At 33.1% G+C, this 24137-nt stretch overlaps 1 protein-coding gene across 7 annotated transcripts in view; it reads right to left on the bottom strand.

Moving 5' to 3' along the window:
* The window catches only part of LOC114339223 (epidermal growth factor receptor substrate 15-like 1), a 190712-nt gene extending 169800 nt beyond the window's left edge, over positions 1-20912 (bottom strand). For all 7 annotated transcript variants that reach the window (XM_050654104.1, XM_050654107.1, XM_050654105.1 and 4 more), the window contains exons 1-2: positions 20846-20912; positions 18125-18169 (exon numbers count right to left, since the gene is read on the bottom strand). In XM_050654104.1, coding sequence (XP_050510061.1) covers positions 18125-18169; positions 20846-20872 — 72 coding nt within the window. In that variant the 5' untranslated portion in view covers positions 20873-20912. The remainder of the gene's footprint in view (positions 1-18124; positions 18170-20845) is intronic.
* Positions 20913-24137: the final 3225 nt, after the last annotated feature.

Genomic DNA, 24137 nt, shown 5'->3' with positions numbered 1-24137 from the left:
TACAGACGAATTTATCTTATACACTAAACTTATTTACAAAATATGCCCGTATTTATACCCAGTTGTTATTCTGGAACAATCGACTCCCATCTCGAGCTATCGGCTTGTTCCGCCTACGTGACGTACCTTCCAGAATTCTCCGGCGAGGCCTAGCACATCCGATTACGTCATTCTCGAGGTGTTTACTGTTATACGGGGATCGGCCAAGATTTCTCTTCCGCTACAATAGTTTTTAATTCCAAACAACTTTTCATAATAGCAATTTCCAATATTACGAGAAATAAAGCTACTTTACTCTTGAGTGAAATTCAAACTTTTTGACCGGTGTTACCTTAGCCATAAATTTCATCCATAAATTTTTTTTTCATATTTTCACAAAAATTTGGTATAAATTTATCAAAAATGAATAAAAGAGATAATATTGACAAGAAAAATGTTATATATGTTATATATGTTTGGAAAAAAAATTTAAACGGGCGATGTATTGACGGTGAATAGATAATGCCACTCAAATTCAAAAATCCTTTATGGATGGTACGTTAGTCAACTTTTTTTCTCAGTTTTTTGTTAAATTCTCAAAGTAAATATAATAAAGCATAACATAAAAAAACGTGATGGAAGTATTTTCCAAAACAAGAGAAAAAAATTCTGAAACTTAGATGTATTGCGGGCTATTCGGTAATACGTCTCAAATTCAAAAATCCTTTATGGATGGGTCGTTAGTCAACTTTTTTTCTCAGTTTTTTGTTAAATTCTCAAAGTAAATATAATTACGCATAACATATAAAAAAATCGTGATGGAGGTATTTTCCAAAACAAGCGAAAAAATTCTGAAACTTAGATGTATTGCGCGGTATTCGTTAATACGTCTCAAATTCAAAAATCCTTTATGGATGGTACGTTAGTCAACTTTTTTTCTCAGTTTTTTGTTAAATTCTTAAAGTAAATATAATAAAGCATAACATATAAAAAAAACGTGATGGAGGTATTTTCCAAAACAAGAGAAAAAAATTCTGAAACTTAGATGTATTGCGGGCTATTCGGTAATACGTCTCAAATTCAAAAATCCTTTATGGATGGATCGTTAGTCAACTTTTTTTCTCAGTTTTTTGTTAAATTCTCAAAGTAAATATAATAAAGCATAACATATAAAAAAATCGTGATGGAGGTATTTTCCAAAACAAGCGAAAAAAATTCTGAAACTTAGATGTATTGCGCGGTATTCGTTAATACGTCTCCAATTCAAAAATCCTTTATGGATGGATCGTTAGTCAACTTTTTTTCTCAGTTTTTTGTTAAATTCTCAAAGTAAATATAATAAAGCATAACATATAAAAAAATCGTAATGGAGGTATTTTTCAAAACAAGCGAAAAAAATTCTGAAACATAGATGTATTGCGCGCTATTCGTTAATACGCCTCAAATTCAAAAATCCTTTATGGATGGATCGTTAGTCAACTTTTTTTCAGTTTTTTGTTAAATTCTCAAAATAAATATAATAAAGCATAACATATAAAAAAAATCGTGATGGAGGTATTTTCCAAAACAAGCGAAAAAAATTCTGAAACTTAGATGTATTGCGCGGTATTCGTTAATACGTCTCAAATTCAAAAATCCTTTATGGATGGTACGTTAGTCAACTTTTTTTCTCAGTTTTTTGTTAAATTCTCAAAGTAAATATAATAAAGCATAACATATAAAAAAAACGTGATGGAGGTATTTTCCAAAACAAGAGAAAAAAATTCTGAAACTTATATGTATTGCGGGCTATTCGGTTGCTGAGAAAAAAAGTTGACTAACGATCCATCCATAAAGGATTTTTGAATTTGAGACGTATTAACGAATACCGCGCAATACATCTAAGTTTCAGAATTTTTTTCGCTTGTTTTGGAAAATACCTCCATCACGATTTTTTTATATGTTATGCTTTATTATATTTACTTTGAGAATTTAACAAAAAACTGAGAAAAAAGTTGACTAACGGTCCATCCATAAAGGATTTTTGAATTTGAGACGTATTAACGACTAGCGCGCTATACATCTAAGTTTCAGAATTTTTTTCGCTTGTTTTGGAAAATACCTCCATCACGATTTTTTTATATGTTATGCTTAATTATATTTACTTTGAGAATTTAACAAAAAACTGAGAAAAAAAGTTGACTAACGATCCATCCATAAAGGATTTTTGAATTTGAGACGTATTAACGAATACCGCGCAATACATCTAAGTTTCAGAATTTTTTTCGCTTGTTTTGGCTCCATCACGATTTTTTTATATGTTATGCTTAATTATATTTACTTTGAGAATTTAACAAAAAACTGAGAAAAAAAGTTGACTAACGTACCATCCATAAAGGATTTTTAAATTTGAGACGTATTAACGACTAGCGCGCTATACATCTAAGTTTCAGAATTTTTTTCGCTTGTTTTGGAAAATACCTCCATCACGATTTTTTTATCTGTTATGCTTAATTATATTTACTTTGAGAATTTAACAAAAAACTGAGAAAAAAGTTGACTAACGTACCATCCATAAAGGATTTTTGAATTTGAGACGTATTAACGAATAGCGCGCAATACATCTAAGTTTCAGAATTTTTTTCGCTTGTTTTGGAAAATACCTCCATCACGGTTTTTTTTATATGTTATGCTTAATTATATTTAGTTAGAGAATTTAACAAAAAACTGAGAAAAAAAGTTGACTAACGTACCATCCATAAAGGATTTTTGAATTTGAGACGTATTAACGAATACCGCGCAATACATCTAAGTTTCAGAATTTTTTTCGCTTGTTTTGGAAAATACCTCCATCACGATTTTTTTATCCACAGAGAACGGCAGTTCTCACCAGTGGCGCACAACACCCCTACAAGCGACACTATATATACACGAAATTTTCGATTTTCTAAACCTGACTGAATGGAAAATTGGGCCAAATCCCACCTTAAAGTTTAGGAAAAGACTCGTCCATCCATATGTTACTTCTCCATTTTGGTCCAAGGGTGTGGATTTTACGGCCCTTCCCATTTAAAGCCTGTTTTTCGTTCTCGTCCCCAAAACTCCCAAAAATTTCAAAAATTTAAGCCCGACCTTTGCGGCATCTGATAGCATAGATCATTACCTTTCCAACGCATATTTAATTTTGAAAATCGGTTATACCATTCAAAAGTTATCGAGCTCAGAAATATGACTCAATTTTTATTTAAAAAATGGAAAATGTTTGTGGATATGTATGTATGTATGTATGTATGTATGTATGTATGTATGTATGTATGTATGTATGTATGTGTGTGGAAAAGTTAAACCGATCTGAATTTTTTTTTCTGTGTTTCAAGAGGGTGTGAGGGCCGATTCAGAACCGGTCTAATTTTTGACTTCTGACTACTGGTAAGTTAGCTAGAGGACTAGGTATATACAAAAATAGCATATTTTTGGGCGTATATATCTTAGGTTCAAGGAAAGACAGGACAACCGCAGATACACCAAATCAATAGGATTAAGTTAAGCTTTCAAATGGCGTCTAAGCGATTAAGCTGAGATATATGCACTGCTCACCATAGCCAAAAAACTGAAAAATTAAACTTTGAAAATTTTGGTTTTTCGACAATTACTCAAAATTTCAACCTACGAATTGCGCCAATAACTGAGCGTTTGTAGAAGGACTCAGGACGCGTCTAACGGTGTATACCTTATATCTGGGAAAATTCGAATTTTTAAGTTATAGGGTTCATAAGTATGATCAAATCTATTTCTTATGGGAAAAACCGTTTTTCAAGCTCAATAATTCCTGTAATACGTTCAGTTATCATACTCGATCTTGGATGCATCAGATACTACTTGTCAATACGTTTCAAATTCATGTTTAGTGATTAACATCAGGTAAGCCGTTTAGAAGTTATAGAGCTCCAAAAGTATAATTAGTCCAGGAACTGAAATTTTTCACTTCGCAATTTTTACAGAATGGATAGATTTGTTTAAAAATTTGACAATAAGTAGTGGATAGTCCAAGGATCAAAATCTATATGATGCCCAAAGACGCTTTTGCCATGGGGTGGTTGCCACCTCATCTCGAGGGTGGAATTTTTTTTTATATTTTGACCGCAAATGCTGGTAAAAATATTAATTATAAACAAAAAATTTTCATTACACATTTTTTTGATAAAATTAATAGTTTTCGATTTATTAGTTATCGAAGCTGTTAGTTTTATATCGGAAAGATTACCAGATAACGGCAGTTCTCGCCAGTGGCGCAGAAATACACCCCCCTACACGCGACACTATTATATACACGAAATTTTCAATTTTCTAAATCTGACTGAATTGAAAATTGTGCCAACTCCCATCTTCAAGTTTAGAAAAAGACTCACCCATTCATATGTCAACCATCCATTTTGGTCCAAGGGTGTCGATTTTACGACCCTTCCTATTTTGGATTTGTTTTTCGTTCTGGTCCCCAAAACTCCCAAAAACTTCGAAAATTTAAGTCCGACCTTTGCGGCTCCTAACAGTACTGATCATTACCTTTCCAACGCATGTCTAATTTTGAACATTGCCAGAGAACGGCAGTTCTCGCCAATGGCGCACACCCACACCACCCTACACGCGACACTATATATACACAAAATTTTCGATTTTCTAAATCTGACTGAATTGAAATTTGGGCCAACTCCCATCTTAAAGTTCAGAAAAGACTCACAAATTTATATGTCAACCATCGATTTTGGTCCAAGGGTGTAGATTTTACGGCCCTTCCTATTTAGGGTCTGTTTTTCGTTCTCGTCACCAAAGCTCCCAAAAAGTTAAAAATTTGTCCAACCTTTGCGGTTTCTAATAGAACTGATCATTACCTTTCCAACGCATGTCTAATTTTGAAAATCGGTTATACCATTCAAAAGTTATAGAGCTTAGAAATGTGACTCAATTTTTATTTAAAAAAGGGAAAATGTTTGTGGATATGTATGTATATGTGTTTGAAAGTTAAACCAATTTGATATTTTTTTTCTGTGTTTAAAGAGAGGGTCAGGGCCGATTTAGAACCGGTGTAGTTTGTGACTTTTGACCACCCATAAGCCAGCTATAGGACTTGGTAGGTACAAAACGGCATATTTTTTGGGGGTATATATATTCGGATCAAGAAGAGGCAGGAGAACGCAAATGCCGTCAGGATCAGACATACACACGAGTCATTACAGCCGAAAAACTGAAAAACTAAACTTTGAAAATTTTGGTTTTTCGACAATTACTCAACATTTCAACGTACGAATTGCGCCAATAACTTAGCGTTTGTAGAAGGACTCAAGACGAATCTAACGATGTATACCTCATATCCGGGAAAATTCGAATTTTTAGGTTATAGGCTTCATAAATATGATAAAATCTATTTCCTGTGGAAAAAACGGTTTCGAAAGCTCAATAATTTCTGTACCTAATAGCTTCAGTTATCATACTTTACCTTAGATTAATCAGATACTAGTCAATACGTTTCAAACTCATGTTTACTGATCAAAATCGGTTAAGCCGTCTAGAAGTTATTAAGATAACAAAAGTATAATCCAATTAACGATTATTCCCCAAATGGTTTATGAGTTGTAGTGGTTACGACGCTAAATTTGATCTGGCAACGGGCAATCCGACTTCATTTACCGGCCATCTCAATATATTTTTTTTCAATCTATTTCGAATAGAAAAAAATCTATAATCCATCTAATAAATCTATATCCATCGAATGTACACTAGATGATTTGGGAGATAATGCAACAAAGGTGACCATTTATAAAGCTTGACGTGTAATAGAGGAACATTGCATTCAACTTCATACATTTAATTTATAAATAACTTTGAAAAACTCGTGATACAAGAATAAAAAACCGCTAAACGCCGTAAAAATGAGTGGCGCATAAAATATTCCAACTACAAAAGATCTGATATGAATGTTACGTGGCGCGAAAATGGATTTTCATTTGATGCAAAACAAAATTCTAGTTTTATTTTAAAAGATTTTTCCGTAATATTTGCTAAATTTGAAGTAAACGCGCCACAAAAGAGTTTCAAAATTCAAACTGTATCAAAGTTACTCTTTTGTGGCGCGTTTACTTCAAATTTAGCAAATATTATGGAAAAAATCTTTTAAAATAAAACTAGAATTTTGTTTTGCATCAAATGAAAATCCATTTTCGCGCCACGTAACATTCATATCAGATCTTTTGTAGTTGGAATATTTTATGCGCCACTCATTTTTACGGCGTTTAGCGGTTTTTTATTCTTGTCTGTTATGCTTAATTATATTTACTTTGAGAATTTAACAAAAAACTGAGAAAACAGTTGACTAACGTACCATCCATAAAGGATTTTTTAATTTGAGACGTATTAACGAATAGCGCGCAATACATCTAAGTTTCAGAATTTTTTTCGCTTGTTTTGGAAAATACCTCCATCACGATTTTTTTATATGTTATGCTTTATTATATTTACTTTGAGAATTTAACAAAAAACTGAGAAAAAAAGTTGACGAACGTACCATCCATAAAGGATTTTTGAATTTGAGACGTATTAACGAATACCGCGCAATACATCTAAGTTTCAGAATTTTTTTCGCTTGTTTTGGAAAATACATCCATCACGATTTTTTTATATGTTATGCTTTATTATATTTACTTTGAGAATTTAACAAAAAACTGGGAAAAAAAGTTGACTAACGATCCATCCATAAAGGATTTTTGAATTTGAGACGTATTAACGAATACCGCGCCATACATCTAAGTTTCAGAATTTTTTTCGCTTGTTTTGGAAAATACCTCCATCACGATTTTTTTTATGTGTTATGCTTAATTATATTTACTTTGAGAATTTAACAAAAAACTGAGAAAAAAAGTTGACTAACGTACCTTCCATAAAGGATTTTTGAATTTGAGACGTATTAACGACTAGCGCGCTATACATCTAAGTTTCAGAATTTTTTTCGCTTGTTTTGGAAAATACCTCCATCACGATTTTTTTTATATGTTATGCTTAATTATATTTACTTTGAGAATTTAACAAAAAACTGAGAAAAAAAGTTGACTAACGATCCATCCATAAAGGATTTTTGAAATTGAGACGTATTAACGAATACCGCGCAATACATCTAAGTTTCAGAATTTTTTTCTCTTGTTTTGGAAAATACCTCCATCACGATTTTTTTTATGTGTTATGCTTAATTATATTTACTTTGAGAATTTAACAAAAAACTGAGAAAAAAAGTTGACTAACGTACCATCCATAAAGGATTTTTGAATTTGAGACGTATTAACGACTAGCGCGCTATACATCTAAGTTTCAGAATTTTTTTCGCTTGTTTTGGAAAATACCTCCATCACGATTTTTTTTATATGTTATGCTTAATTATATTTACTTTGAGAATTTAACAAAAAACTGAGAAAAAAAGTTGACTAACGATCCATCCATAAAGGATTTTTGAATTTGAGACGTATTAACGAATACCGCGCAATACATCTAAGTTTCAGAATTTTTTTCGCTTGTTTTGGAAAATACCTCCATCACGATTTTTTTATATGTTATGCTTTATTATATTTACTTTGAGAATTTAACAAAAAACTGAGAAAAAAGTTGACTAACGATCCATCCATAAAGGATTTTTGAATTTGAGACGTATTAACGAATACCGCGCCATACATCTAAGTTTCAGAATTTTTTTCGCTAGTTTTGGAAAATACCTCCATCACGATTTTTTTCATGTGTTATGCTTAATTATATTTACTTTGAGAATTTAACAAAAAACTGAGAAAAAAAGTTGACTAACGTACCATCCATAAAGGATTTTTGAATTTGAGACGTATTAACGACTAGCGCGCTATACATCTAAGTTTCAGAATTTTTTTCGCTTGTTTTGGAAAATACCTCCATCACGATTTTTTTATATGTTATGCTTAATTATATTTACTTTGAGAATTTAACAAAAAACTGAGAAAAAAGTTGACTAACGATCCATCCATAAAGGATTTTTGAATTTGAGACGTATTAACGAATACCGCGCAATACATCTAAGTTTCAGAATTTTTTTCGCTTGTTTTGGAAAATACCTCCATCACGATTTTTTTATATGTTATGCTTAATTATATTTACTTTGAGAATTTAACAAAAAACAGAAAAAAAGTTGACTAACGTACCATCCATAAAGGATTTTTGAATTTGAGACGTATTACCGAATAGCCCGCAATACATCTAAGTTTCAGAATTTTTTTCTCTTGTTTTGGAAAATACCTCCATCACGTTTTTTTTATATGTTATGCTTTATAATATTTACTTTGAGAATTTAACAAAAAACTGAGAAAAAAAGTTGACTTACGATCCATCCATAAAGGATTTTTGAATTTGAGACGTATTAACGAATACCGCGCAATACATCTAAGTTTCAGAATTTTTTTCGCTTGTTTTGGAAAATACCTCCATCACGATTTTTTTATCCACAGAGAACGGCAGTTCTCACCAGTGGCGCACAACACCCCTACATGCGACAGTATATATACACGAAATTTTCGATTTTCTAAACCTGACTGAATTGAAAATTGGGCCAAAACCCATCTTAAAGTTTAGGAAAAGAGTCGTCCGTTCATATGTCAACCATCAATTTTGGTCCAAGGGTGTGGATTTTACGGCCCTTCCCATTTAAAGCCTGTTTTTCGTTCTCGTCCCCAAAACTCCCAAAAATTTCAAAAATTTAAGCCCGACCTTTGCGGCTTCCGATAGCACAGATAATTACCTTTCCAACGCATGTTAAATTTTGAAAATCGGTTTTACCATTCAAAAGTTATCGAGCTCAGAAATATGACTCAATTTTTATTTAAAAAATTGAAAATGTTTGTGGATATGTATGTATGTATGTATGTATGTATGTGTGTGGAAAAGTTACACCGATCTGAATGATTTTTTCTGTGTTTCAAGAAGGTGTGAGGGCCGATTCAGAACCGGTCTAATTTTTGACTTCTGACTACCCTTAAGCCAGCTAGAGGGCTAGGTAGATACAAAATAGCATATTTTTTGGGCGTATATATCTTAGGTTCAAGGAAAGACAGGAAAACCGCAAATACACCAAATCAATAGGGTTGAGTTAAGCTTTTAAATGGCGCATAAGCGATCAAGCTGAGGCATATACACTGCTCACCATAGCCAAAAAACTGAAAAATTAAACTTTGAAAATTTTGGTTTTTCGACAATTACTCAAAATTTCAACCTACGAATTGTGCCAATAACTGAGCGTTTATAGAAGGACTTAGGACGCGTCTAACGGTGTATACTTCATATCTGGGAAAATTCGAATTTTTAAGTTATAGGCTTCATAAATATGATCAAATCTATTTCTTATGGGAAAAACGGGTTTTCAAGCTCAATAATTCCTGTAATACGTTCAGTTATCACACTCGATCTTGGATGCATCAGATACTACTTGTCAATACGTTTCAAACTCATGTTTGGTGATCAACATCAGGTAAGCCGTTCAGAAGTTATAGAGCTCCAAATGTATAATTAGTCCAGGAACTGTAATTTTTCACTTCGCAATTTTTACAGAATGGATAGATTTGTTTGAAAATTTGACAATAAGTAGTGGATAGTCCAAGGATCAAAATCTATATGATGCAGAAATACGCTTTTACCATGGGGTGGTTGCCACCTCATCTCGAGGGTGGAAATTTTTTATTATATTTTGACCGCAAATGCTGGTAAAAACATTAATTATAAGCAAAAAAATGTTCATTATACATTTTTTTCATAAAATTAATAGTTTTCGATTTAGTGGTTATCGAAGCTATTAGTTTTATATCGAACAAATTACCAGAGACCGGCAGTTTTCGCCAGTGGCTCAGAAATACACCCCCCTACACGCGACACTATTATATGCACGAAATTTTCAATTTTCTAAATCTGACTGAATTGAAAATTGTGCCAACTCCCATCTTCAAGTTAAGAAAAAGACTCACCCATTCATATGTCAACCATCCATTTTATTCCAAGGGTGTCGATTTTACGGTCCTTCCTATTTAGGGTCTGTTTTTCGTTCTGGTCCCCAAAACTCCCAAAAACTTCGAAAATTTAAGTCCGATCTTTGCGGCTTCTAACAATACTGATCATTACCTTTCCAACTCATGTCTAATTTTGAACATTACCGGAGAACGGCAGTTCTCGCCAGTGGCGCACACCCACACCCCCCTACACGCGACACTATATTATACACGAAATTTTCGATTTTCTAAATCTGACTGAATTGAAAATTGGGCCAACTCCCATCTTAAAGTTCAGAAAAAGACTCACCGATTTATATGTCAATCATCGATTTTGGTCCAAGGGTGTAGATTTTACGGCCCTTCCTATTTAGGGTCTGTTTTTCGTTCTCGTCCCCAAAATTCCCAAAAATTTTAAAAATTAAATCCAACCTTTGCGGCTTCTAATACAACTTATCATTACCTTTCCAACGCATGTCTAATTTTGAAAATCGGTTATACCATTCAAAAGTTATAGAGCTTAGAAATGTGACTCAATTTTTATTTAAAAAAGAGAAAATGTTTGTGGATATGTATGTATGTGTGTTTAAAAGTTAAACCGATTTGATATTTTTTCTCTGTGTTTGAAGAGGAGGTCAGGGCCGATTTAGAACCGGTGTAGTTTGTGACTTTTGACCACCCATAAGCCAGCTATAGGACTTGGTAGGTACAAAACAGCATATTTTTTTGGGGTATATATCTTCGGTTCAAGAAGAGACAGGAAAACCGCAAATACACCAAATCCATAGCGTTGAGTTAAGCTTTCAAATAGTGTCTAAGCTGTCAGGATCAGACATACACACGGCTCAGTATCGCCGAAAAACTGAAAAACTAAACTTGGAAAATTTTGGTTTTTCGACAATTACTCAACATTTCAACCTACTAATTGCGCCAATAACTTAGCGTTTGTAGAAGGACTAAGACGAATCTAACGGTGTATACCTTATATCCGGGAAAGTTCGAATTTTTAGGTTATAGGCTTCATAAGTATGATAAAATCTATTTCCTGTGGGAAAAACGGTTTTTTAAGATCAATAATTCCTGTAATAGCTTCAGTTATCATACTTGACCTTAGATCCATCAGATACTACTGATCGATACGTTTCAAACTCATGTTTACTGATCAAAATCGGTTAAGCCGTTTAGAAGTTATTAAGCTATAAAAGTATAATCCAATTAACGATTATTCCCGAAATGGTTTATGTAGTTGTAGTGGTTACGACGCTAAATTTGAGCAACGGGCAATCCGATTTCATTTACCGGCCATCTCAATATTTTTGTTTCAATCTATTTCGAATAGAAAAAAATCTAGTGCACATTCGATGGATACTAGATTATCTGGGATATAATGCAACAAAGGTGACCATTTATAAAGCTTGACGTGTAATAGGTAGTGTGACCAACTCCAATTCAGTCGAACTCGGGACAAAGCTGAAAAAAATACTTAAAATCCGGGACTTTTCAATGAAAATCGGGCCATGTTTTTCAAATATAGAACTTTAATATCATCATTTTATTGATAATATAACATTTTTATGTTGACAATGATATTTTTGTTGGGATTAAGCAACAATTGATTGTAATTATAACTACATTTTTCTTAGTTTTTGACGTTTCGACTCCCAATCCGGAAATCGTTCTTAAAAAAGGAAATTTTTTATGTGGTACTAGTAATACAAAGAGCACTGAACGCTAGAATGCTGGAAAAAAGACCGGTTGGAAAGCCAAGAAAGGGCTGGGAAGACACAGTAAACAGCGACGCACAAGCACTTTTAGGAGTCCGTGTATGGAGAAGAGCAGCCACATACAAACAAGGGTGGAGGCAAAAAATAAAGGAGGCCAAGGCTCAATTTGGGCTGTAGCGTCGTAGAAGAAAAAAAATTAGTACATATTACATTCCAGACATTGTCGACTTTTTTGCGTCCCACCAATTCAATTTAATGTGAATTCTTAAAAGAATAACGTATTCAAAATTTCAAAATAAAATTTTACCAAAACTTTGAAAATTCGGATGGCCCGGAAGCCTTGTTCGGGACACCTGGACACGACTTCGTAATTCGGGCCATGTCCCGGATTTTTCGGGCTAGTTGGTCACATTAGTAATAAGGGAAAATTGCATTCAACTTCATACATTTAATTTATAAATAACTTTGAAAAACTCCTGATACAAGAATAAAAAACCGCTAAACGCCGTAAAAATGAGTGGCGCATAAAATATTCCAGCTACAAAAGATCTGATATGAATATTACGTGGCGCGAAAATGGATTTTCATTTGATGCAAAACAAAATTCTAGTTTTATTTTAAAAGATTTTTCCATAACATTTGCTAAATTTGAAGTAAACGCGCCACAAAAGAGTTTTAAAATGCAAACTGTATCAAAGTTACTCTTTTGTGGCGCGTTTACTTCAAATTAGCAAATATTATGGAAAAATCTTTTAAAATAAAACTAGAATTTTGTTTTGCATCAAATGAAAATCCATTTTCGCGCCACGTAATATTCATATCAGATCTTTTGTAGCTGGAATATTTTATGCGCCACTCATTTTTACGGCGTTTAGCGGTTTTTTATTCTTGTATATTATGCTTAATTATATTTACTTTGAGAATTTAACAAAAAACTGAGAAAAAAAGTTGACTAACGTACCATCCATAAAGGATTTTTGAATTTGAGACGTATTAACGAATAGCGCGCAATACATCTAAGTTTCAGAATTTTTTTCGCTTGTTTTGGAAAATACCTCCATCACGATTTTTTTATATGTTATGCTTAATTATATTTACTTTGAGAATTTAACAAAAAACTGAGAAAAAAAGTTGACTAACGATCCATCCATAAAGGATTTTTGAATTTGAGACGTATTAACGAATACCGCGCAATACATCTAAGTTTCAGAATTTTTTTCGCTTGTTTTGGAAAATACCTCCATCACGATTTTTTTATATGTTATGCTTAATTATATTTACTTTGAGAATTTAACAAAAAACTGAGAAAAAAAGTTGACTAACGTACCATCCATAAAGGATTTTTGAATTTGAGACGTATTAACGAATAGCGCGCAATACATCTAAGTTTCAGAATTTTTTTCGCTTGTTTTGGAAAATACCTCCATCACGATTTTTTTACATGTTATGCTTTATTATATTTACTTTGAGAATTTAACAAGAAACTGAGAAAAAAAGTTGACTAACGTACCATCCATAAAGGATTTTTGAATTTGAGACGTATTAACGAATACCGCGCAATACATCTAAGTTTCAGAATTGTTTTCTCTTGTTTTGGAAAATACCTCCATCACGGTTTTTTTATATGTTATGCTTTATTATATTTACTTTGAGAATTTAACAAAAAACTGAGAAAAAAAGTTGACTAACGTACCATCCATAAAGGATTTTTGAATTTGAGACGTATTAACGAATACCGCGCAATACATCTAAGTTTCAGAATTTTTTTCGCTTGTTTTGGAAAATACCTCCATCACGATTTTTTTATATGTTATGCTTTATTATATTTACTTTGAGAATTTAACAAAAAACTGAGAAAAAAAGTTGACTAACGATCTATCCATAAAGGATTTTTGAATTTGAGACGTATTAACGAATACCGCGCCATGCATCTAAGTTTCAGAATTTTTTTCGCTTGTTTTGGAAAATACCTCCATCACGATTTTTTTTATGTTATGCTTAATTATATTTACTTTGAGAATTTAACAAAAAACTGAGAAAAAAAGTTGACTAACGTACCATCCATAAAGGATTTTTGAATTTGAGACGTATTAACGAATACCGCGCAATACATCTAAGTTTCAGAATTTTTTTCGCTTGTTTTGGAAAATACCTCCATCACGATTTTTTTATATGTTATGCTTTATTATATTTACTTTGAGAATTTAACAAAAAACTGAGAAAAAAAGTTGACTAACGATCTATCCATAAAGGATTTTTGAATTTGAGACGTATTAACGAATACCGCGCCATGCATCTAAGTTTCAGAATTTTTTTCGCTTGTTTTGGAAAATACCTCCATCACGATTTTTTTATATGTTATGCTTAATTATATTTACTTTGAGAATTTAACAAAAAACTGAGAAAAAAAGTTGACTAACGTACCTTCCATAAAGGATTTTTGAATTTGAGTGGCATTATCTACTCACCGTCAATACATCGCCCGTTTAAATTTTTTTTCCAAACATATATAACATATATAACATTTTTCTTGTCAATATTATCTGTTTTATTCATTTTTGATAAATTTATACCAAATTTTTGTGAAAATATGAAAAAAAAATTTATGGATGAAATTTATGGCTAAGGTAACACCGGTAACTTTTTGACATACCTCTAGAATATTCAAAAAATTTGATATTTGATGGTTAAATCTTAGGTTTTGGACCATGCAGAGCTTTTTATAAAGAATAACTTTTTTTCGAAAAATTAATAATAAAAAAGTTTTCCATATGGATACAACTTACAGGGACATACTGTATAAGACCATAATACGACCAGCAGTCGCGTATGGAAGCGAAACATGGACGCTAACAAAAAGAGAAGTAAATAAATTGCTGGGGTGGGAACGTAAAATCTTTCGAATGATATATGGCCCTTGCAGAGACAGCGTGACAAACGAATGGAGGCGCAGATACAATAACGAGCTAGAGTCTCTATTCGGAAAAGAAAATCTAGTCAGATATATAAAGGCCAATAGACTCAGATGGGCAGGGCATGTGATACGCAGTAACGACAATCGCCTTATAAACAATATGTTCTGGGAAAGGCCAGATGGAAGAAGGTCTGTAGGGCTGCCTAGAAAAAGGTGGAAAGATGCAGTTAAAGAAGATCTAGAGAAAATGGGAGTGCGACAATGGGAATTAGTGGCACAGGACCGACAAACATGGAAGGCAATAGTAAACGCGGCAAAGACTCACGAAGAGTTGTAGCGCCATCGATGACGATGATGATGACCATACGTGGGTAATCCGATAAGTAGGTACTTAGCCACTCCGCCCTATGGCGCCATTATCGCAAGAGAAATATTATCGTATAATATTTCTAAATTCTTGTAGAGGGTCTATGTCAAAATCTCAGCCAAATCTGACTTATAGTTTTGTTTTGAGCGCGTGTGGAAGTGGGCGTGTCTGGGAATTTTAGAAAAATAAAAAAAGAGCAATATGTATCTGTCGGTGATTCGGTTCTTGTTTTTGGAAGAAAAATCGCACAGTGAAGGAGATGGAGATTCTTCTTCTTCGATGGAGATCAATAAAAATTGGTTTAATGAGTTTCAGCGGGATGGCACGTCGGTTTTTATTAAAAGTCATGCCCAGGTGCCCCGAAAACGGCTACCACGGAGGATAACGTGAAAGGTATTCACGATGTCGTAAAGCAGACCGCGAAATGAAGGTTCGCCAGATAGCTGCGACCACGCTGCGATAATAGGAATATCAAAAGATCGCATGGGCCATATCCTGCATGAAATTTTGGGCATGAGGCGCAACCATAAGACCAATTCAGAGCAGTGACTGAGGCTGTTTAAACGTAATGCGGATAAGTTTCAATGTTGCTTCATAACCGTCCACGAAACATGGATCCGCCGGCACTCACCAAAGACCAAGAAACAGTCGATACAGTGGACGTCACCCTGCGAACGTACTAGAAGAAGGCGAAGACTTTTCTATCGGCCGGAAAGGTGATGGCCGCTATTTTCTGGAATTAAAAAGGTGTAATCTATATCAACTTTTTGGAAAAGGGCAAAACGATCACAGAGCTTTACTATGCATCATTATTGAGCCAATTCGACGCCGAATTGCAGAAAAAACAGCCCCAATTGAGGAAGAATAAAATGCTCTTCCACCATGACAACGCATCGGCTCACAAACTTGTTTAATTGGGCTACGAACTTCTATTGCATCTACCGTATTCTCCAGATTTGGCCCTGTATGACTTCCTTTTGTTTCCAAACTTGAGAAAGTCCCTCGCCGGGCAGAAATTTAAGTCGAATGAGGAGTCAATCACCACCATGGAAGCGTATTTTGCAGACCTTGAGAAAAACGTATTTTTGAGACTGGTTAAATAAGTCGGATAATAATAATAATATCGTATGACATTTTTGCCGGGGAGATCCTTTCGGATTGTTCCGGCGCCATTTACATCTTTGAGACTGTTTCAAGTAACTACTGTCCATGTACACTAATAGTGCAGTCACTGAAGGTTTTCACCTCCAATTTAAGAAACTTGAAAAGGTGACATGATGCCAACTTGCGCTTTTACCCTGGGGTGGATGCCACCCCTTCTCGGGGGTGAAAATTATTTTATTAAAAATAAAACCATAAATCGATAGAGACAAATTTTAAGCAAAATTTGTTATATGAAGTTATTAATATAAATCAATACTTTTTGAGTTATTCAAGACCAAAAATTTTATTTTTTCATAAAAAAATGCATGTCTTAAAGCTGTTTTCACGTAACTCAAAAACTATAAGCTTTTAGAAAAAAGTTATTGCCAAAATTGAAGATACATAATATAAAATTGAATACACTCGTCACTTAAACAGCTAAAGTAATGTTAATTCAAAGTGAGCTCCAGGAAAAGTTAATAGCATTAAAAATAAGCATGTTATGATGAAAATAAGAGAACCCTTTCGAATTTTTTAAGAAAAAGTGAAAAATAAAACATATGCCATTTCCACAAAAATTAAAAGTTATGGAAATCCTTACAAGAATTTCTGTACATTAGCATAATTAATTATTTCAAAAATTTTGACCGGTTTAGAATGCACATTTTTGAAAAAAAGATATAAGTAATTTAAAAAAATCAGAATTTTTAAAATTATCGTAATTTTCATTTTCTTTTGATAATAACTCCAAAAATACTCAATATACGAAAAAATAATATACAATCAAATTTTAGTTTTTTCTGTATCAAATATTTTACCTTTTTGTTATTTCTGTAGGATAAAAAATAACCGAGATAGAAACGTTTAAAGCTTAAATTTTGCTGAGAGAACCATGTAACCGGGGCCATTTAACCTTTTAAAAGGGTTTAAAAGATTGAATCCAACGTGGTTTATTAGCACTTGCAATTAACTTTCAAATGTTTTTTAGGTAAACCTGATATCTTAAAAATTAACGGAGTTATTAAAAAGTAAGAATAACATTTTTTGGAAAATGTTTAAAATATTAATTTTGAAAAATTTTTGGAGCATAAATTTTAATGCTATCGACTCGTTCGGGAGCTCCTTTGATAGATATTTCTATGTACTTTGACAAATGTTTAATAAGTTTGTTATAAAATGCATCATGTTCCCGTTATTTAAGCTTGAATACTTAGATTTGGGTACTCACCGAAAAAATATATACATTTAATTACCTATAACTCACTTTTAGTTAACATAAGAAAGATTTTTAGCAAGAAGTTTATTTCGTTTTTTATTAGCTTCAATTTTGGTAATAATAACTTTTTTGTAAAAACTTATAGTTTTTGAGTTATTTGTGAAAAATCGGTTGAAAACATGCATTACTCTCACGAAAAATTAAAATCTTTGATCTTTAATAACTCAAAAAGTTTTAATTTATTTTAATAACTTGATATAACAAATTTTGCTTAGAATTTGTCCCTCTATCGAATTATGGGGTTATTTTTAATAAAATAATTTTCACCCCCGAGAGGGGGTGGCATCCACCCCCACGGTAAAAGCGTCAGTTGACACATTGTCGTCTTTTTTCCTTGAGATATCCTCTAACCACTCACCAATTTTCATGCAAATCGATGGATGATCAACGAAATCGGAGGTAATAGCTCATATCCACCTTCAGTAAGTGCACTATAGTCCAGGGCAAAGAAGTCGGAGTATAGCTGGGTTAAGTGTATCGAGCTAAAAGGAGACTGTTATTACTGTTATTAATGTAGAGTGCCAACTGTCTGGTGAATAATTATGTTAAAATAAATAATATGTAACAACTATAGTTTTGATTTGCAAAATTGGAAATAATTGTGTAAATAATGTTCTGGTAAAACTATCAAAAATCGATTACTTGATAAAAACAGTGAGAACTAGTATTGAGTGTAAGTATTGAGTCTAATTATAGAACACTTACCACATTATAATAAGCTTCATATATGGCACTGTGAGATCCTGCTACCTGGAAAATTTAATAAGCTTAAATATCTTGTGAAGGTGTATTGTGTATTGGTTTAAGTACAAATTGGGGACTTAAGGTGGTAGGCGCAAAATCTTGGTGCAATGCTATTTAAATGTATTTGTATGAGACAATGGATAGATATGGTTAGGAATGTATGTATTCCAACTAGAAACCATTCTCCAACTTTTCTGTAGACGAAGTTTTGTCAATGTTAAATGTTTTGTCAAATGTTTTGTCAATGTTTTGTCAAATATAATGAATGGTAAGCCGGTTCTAACCTCATACAGAGAGTTAATTTTGGTGGTGGCGGCACAGTGCTATGGAGTGGTATTTCTTGGAAAAGACATACCGAACTTGTGGAGGTGATTAGGTGAATGACAATTGACATGTAAATTAAAAACATTTTAGATGATCATGTCTTGCCATTAGAAGATATGATAGATTCGTGCTAATTAGAATAGTGAATACCTACCTTGATGCAATTCAATTTAAAAATTATATTGGACACCAGACAGCTCATATCAGATTTATATGATAATTTCAAAATGTGCAATACAGTAGAACCCTGCAAAACCGAACCTCTCTAATCCGAGCGTTTGACAAATCTGAACCAACAGAAAGTGAAAAAAATTTAAAAACTCAAGACAAAAACTTAGTAACATGTTTATTATACACAGTGAAACCAGAAGATTGAACAATCTAGGATTAATGGATCTGACATTTAAAATTTCTTAAAAATGAATACATACTTGATACATAGTGCTTATAAAGGTTAAAAATAAACTTGTCAGTTTTTTTGCAGTCAATCTGAGTTCAACAATATTGTCCACACTCTTGCAAGAATGTTTGCAGCCCTAAGGAGCATTCTTAAAGAAGTCAGTCACTTTCTTGTGACACATGGAAGTGTAGCGAATTGACGCAGGGATGTTAAACCACTTAAACATAAACATTACAATGCCCAGTAACGCAGCAGAGTTCTGCTCAACGTAATATAGAGCCACACTCAGAGCTTTAGTGGCATCTGTGTGTGACACTTGATATGGCAGGGAAACTTCTTCCATGCTTTCTTCATCTTCATTAGGGTTCCTCTTGAGGTTGAACCAAGTCTACAATGTCTTCATCCATAAATTCTTGGTGCCCATTGTCGTCAGCCTCAATCCATTCTGTAATTGACTTTCATCTTCATTTTTTCTCATCCTATTGTTACACGACTTCTAGGAGGTCATCTTGTAATGGAGCGTGGAAAAATGGACCTTCTACAAATTGTAAATCTAGCCAGTGAGTTAGCGACTAAACACAAACAATTTCAATATCATACCATACAAAACACGCAGACGGTAGAGCTCACGGTGGAAGCGCCATAATTATAATTGATTCTATTAAAAACTCTGAAAGGGAAAAATATAACAAAGACTACCTGCAAACATCAGTGACATAAATCTGAGATGGGTAGAAGAGGGAGAGAGTGAGACAGGTGCAGCAACTCAACGACAACGACAAGCTTTGAATTATGAAGCTTTGTTTTTAAACCAAGAGGAGTAAACTAAAAAGACAGATTCACACTCAAGAAAGTTACTAGAAATATCACCAAATACATCTTCTTTTTTGGTTGATCTTATATAAGCCTTTGACGGTAATCCATAAATATATTATACTAATACGTCGCTAAAAAGTTCTAAAAACAATTTTTTTATATAAAAACAGACTGAAAATCTAAAAATTCAAGGAATAACGCAGAAAATACAAAAAATTGCTGATATAACTTAATTAACCTGTGAAATGCCAATAGTGTCTAAATTTTATGTCATTGGTGTTAAAATTTGATAACAGTGGAGTAAACCTGCCTGACATTGGACCAATTACAAACAAGCATTATGGCGAGAAAATTTGAATTACTCCACTTGGTTTAAAAGCAGACTATAGTTAGGCTAACTGTCGGATAATCCAAACTTTTTGGAATCCATACAGGCTGTCCCCCCAATTAGTTCGGGTTTGCGGGGCTCTACTGTATTTTTGTCAGTATATATCTTAAAAACTAAGAGTGTAGTGTTTAAAACTGGTATAATTATTCAGTATAACGCTGGGATATTTTCAAAATAAATCTGACCCCTGCCAACACAATAAAATTATGAAGTTTTTTAATAGAATTTTTCAGTTGTGGCTCCAGATGAATTGATAATCATAAAATAATCAATAATTATGTATCAATGCCTTGACCAAAATATTAAAACTATTTAATAGTATAAGACAATACCATCGGGGTTTCAACGTAATTATATATTTGTCTACAATATTGAAATCACTGGTAATTAATCAAAAATACCTATGTAAGATGTTGATGTTGTTATTGATATTTTGAAGTAGTTAAGACATTATCCAAATGTCAAGGGTGTGACAAACATTTTTCTTACAACTACAAGGAATTATTTATTAAAAATTTAAGCTAGATTATTTTTAAAACAATTAGAAATGCTTAGTGGTGGACAAATTTTGTTTGATTTTAGTAGTCTTCTACCGCCCACTGTAACATCCTGCTCAATATATCCATTGAACGTGTAATTAAGGATACAAAACTTAACAATATCATAAACATAAACGTTCTACACTAACAACTGCGGAACTTAACAGTATATTTTTAAAGAAAAACGAGTTATTTTTGGTAAATTATAAACCTACCTGTGTAGGAGACGGCAACGCAGCCATCTTTTCGAATAATACTGAAGATTTTCTGATTGGTTAAAAAGTTATCCAATGACAGATAAAATCAATAACATGCGAAGGGTATGTTCCATACATTTGAATCAGAGTTGACATGATGACATTTGACATAAAATATATTTCGAATTTGCTTGTTGCTTGTTTTTCCAAATGATATTCTTTTATGTTTTCATAATTATTATTCTTTAGCTTTTTACTCTATCATTTTCCTTCTTTGTTCCATCAAAAAGGTCAAAAACACGTATGGTTCGTACAGTATAAATACCTCTATACGTCATCCGCGTCATAACAAGTGACGTTACATGATACCAACACAAAATATTTAAATCAAAGGTCTCTTCGTTCTTAAAATTGTTTAGCCAAGTACACTGGAATTACAGCCACTATGGTCTGTCTTTAAACCAGGAGGAGTAATTCAAATTTACCGCGCCGTAATGCTTGTTTGTAATTGGTCCAACCGCAGGGAAGTTTACTCCACTGTTGTGCAATTTTAACACTAATGACATTTATGGAATTTTGGCACTACTGGCATTTCATAGGTTAATTAAGTTATATCGGCGATTTTTTTGTGTATTCTGCGTCATTCTTTTAATTTTTAGATTTTTAGGGCCGGTACTTTATGTCCCGGTTAATCTCAGTTTAGCTAACTGGGGTTTAATCGGGACAGAAATATATGCATAACATAGACATAAACGCAATTAATCATAAATAATTATAATAATAATTATAATTGCATTTATTTAGAAGGAGTGTGAGCCGTATGGCTAAATCTGGATTGCATTTATTACAACGCAAGAGGCCCTTAAGAGGTACCTAACCGAGGTTTAACCGGGACATAAAATACCGGCCCATTTAGGATCGGTACTTTATGTCACGGTTAAACCTCGGTTAGCTAACCGGGGTTTAATCGGGACAGAAGCTTTCTTAGGGCCTTTTGCGCTGTAATAAATGCAATTAAAAATTATTATTATAATTATTTATGATTATAATCGCGTACAATGAAGTACAATTGCGTTTATGTCCATGTTATGCATATATTTCTGTCCCGATTAAACTTCGGTTAGCTAACCGAGGTTTTAACCGGGACATAAAGTACCGGCCCTTAGTCTACTTTTATATAAAAAAACAGTTGTTTTTAGAACTCTTTGGCGACGTATTGGTTTAATATAATATGTATGGATTACCGTCGAAGGTCGATATATGATCAACCAAAAAAGATGTATTTGGTGATTTTTCTATTGAATTTGTTAGGTGCGGATCTGTCTTTTTAGTTTACTCCTCCTGGTTTAAAAACAAACCATAGACATATTTTATATACACGATATTTTACGATTTCTATTAATATAAAATGAAGGCCGCGTCTCACCATCAAATAATTTGATCAAACAGTTTGAGCAAACTCCGTCTCACCATCAAATAATTGACAGTTATTTGATCAAACTTGACAGTCAAACTTGACTAGTGACACAAACTATACATACTAACTGTCACTTTGTGTCACTAACTGTCAAGTTTGATCAAATAACTGTCAATTATTTGATGGTGAGACGGGGCCTTCACAATTGCAGTTTTTTTGAAATTCTAAAAATCTGTTCTCTCACTATCAGTCTAGTTTGATCAAATTTTTTGTATTGAGTAACTTGTTTGTACTTTATTTAAAATTAAAATTTTTCATTATTATCCACAATGAACACTCAAGGCCGCGTCCCACCATCAAATAATTTGATCAAACTGGTTTGAGCAAACTGAAAGTGACAGTTAGTGACGTCACATCCTGAGTGTTCATTGTGGATAATAATGAAAAATTTTAATTCTAAATAAAGTGCAAACAAGTTAAACAACTCAAAACAAAAAATTTGATCAAAGGCCGCGTCCCACCATCAAATAATTTGATCAAACTTGACAGTTAGTGACACAAATGAACACTCAAGGCCGCGTCCCACCATCAAATAATTTGATCAAACTGGTTTGAGCAAACTGAAAGTGACAAGAAAGTGACAGTTAGTGACGTCACATCCTGAGTGTTCATTGTGGATAATAATGAAAAATTTTAATTTTAAATAAAGTACAAACAAGTTAGACAACTCAATACAAAGAATTTGATCAAATTAGACTGATAGTGAGAGCACAGATTTTTAGAATTTCAAAAAAACTGCAATTGTGACGTCACTTTGACGTACTTCCGGAGTTTGCTCAAACTGTTTGATCAAATTATTTGATGGTGAGACGCGGCCTTGATAGTGAGAGCACAGATTTTTAGAATTTCAAAAAAACTGCAATTGTGACGTTACTTTGACGTACTTCCGGAGTTTGCTCAAACTGTTTGATCAAATTATTTGATGGTGAGACGCGGCCTTCAGGATGTGACGTCACTAACTGTCACTTTCAGTTTGCTCAAACCAGTTTGATCAAATTATTTGATGGTGGGACGCGGCCTTGAAATACGCCATAACTTGTTTCATTTGTATAAATGGATTGTAAAGCATTTTTATGAAGCTCATTTGTCAAGATCACACTAAAGGCCGCGTTTCACCATCAAATAATTTGATAAAACAGTTTGAGCAAACTTGACGTACTTGAGGAAGTACGTCAAAGTGACGTCACAATTGCAGTTTTTTTGAAATTCTAAAAATCTGTGCTCTCACTATCAGTCTAGTTTGATCAATTTTTTTGTATTGAGTTGTCTAACTTGTTTGTACTTTATTTAAAATTAAAATTTTTCATTATTATCCACAATGAACACTCAGGATGTGACGTCACTAACTGTCACTTTCTTGTCACTTTCAGTTTGCTCAAACCAGTTTGATCAAATTATTTGACGGTGGGACGCGGTCTTAAGTGAAATGGTGATATTTTGGCATAAATTGGTATTATAGTCGGTTCGCTAAACTCAGACACAACTGGCTAGTGATTTTGGTAGGTAATTTTTTTGTTTTTGGTTAGTTTTGGCAAAATTGTCAAAATTTCTTCCTAAAATCACTGGCCAATTGTGTCTGAGTTTATCGAACCGACTATACGCTGTGAGCTTCGCTGGTGTCGCTCCTAGCGGACTACTATTCAACTTTCACCGGTAATTTTTAAATTTATTATTTAATTGTTATCGCTTAATATTTACAACGCAAAAAAGTAATTAAATTGTAATGGATTTTTTTAAGATATTGCTAATCATTTTGACGTTCTATTGACAAAATATGAATTTCTTACTTCGGATACTTTCACAATCATCGTGTAGATGGCGCTAAGATTAATG

The sequence above is a fragment of the Diabrotica virgifera genome, chromosome 6 (genome assembly GCF_917563875.1).
Source record: "Diabrotica virgifera virgifera chromosome 6, PGI_DIABVI_V3a".
Taxonomy (NCBI): Eukaryota; Metazoa; Arthropoda; class Insecta; order Coleoptera; family Chrysomelidae; genus Diabrotica; species Diabrotica virgifera.
The sequence above is the reverse complement of the archived record's forward strand: the minus strand, read 5'-3'. Positions and strand labels throughout refer to the sequence as shown.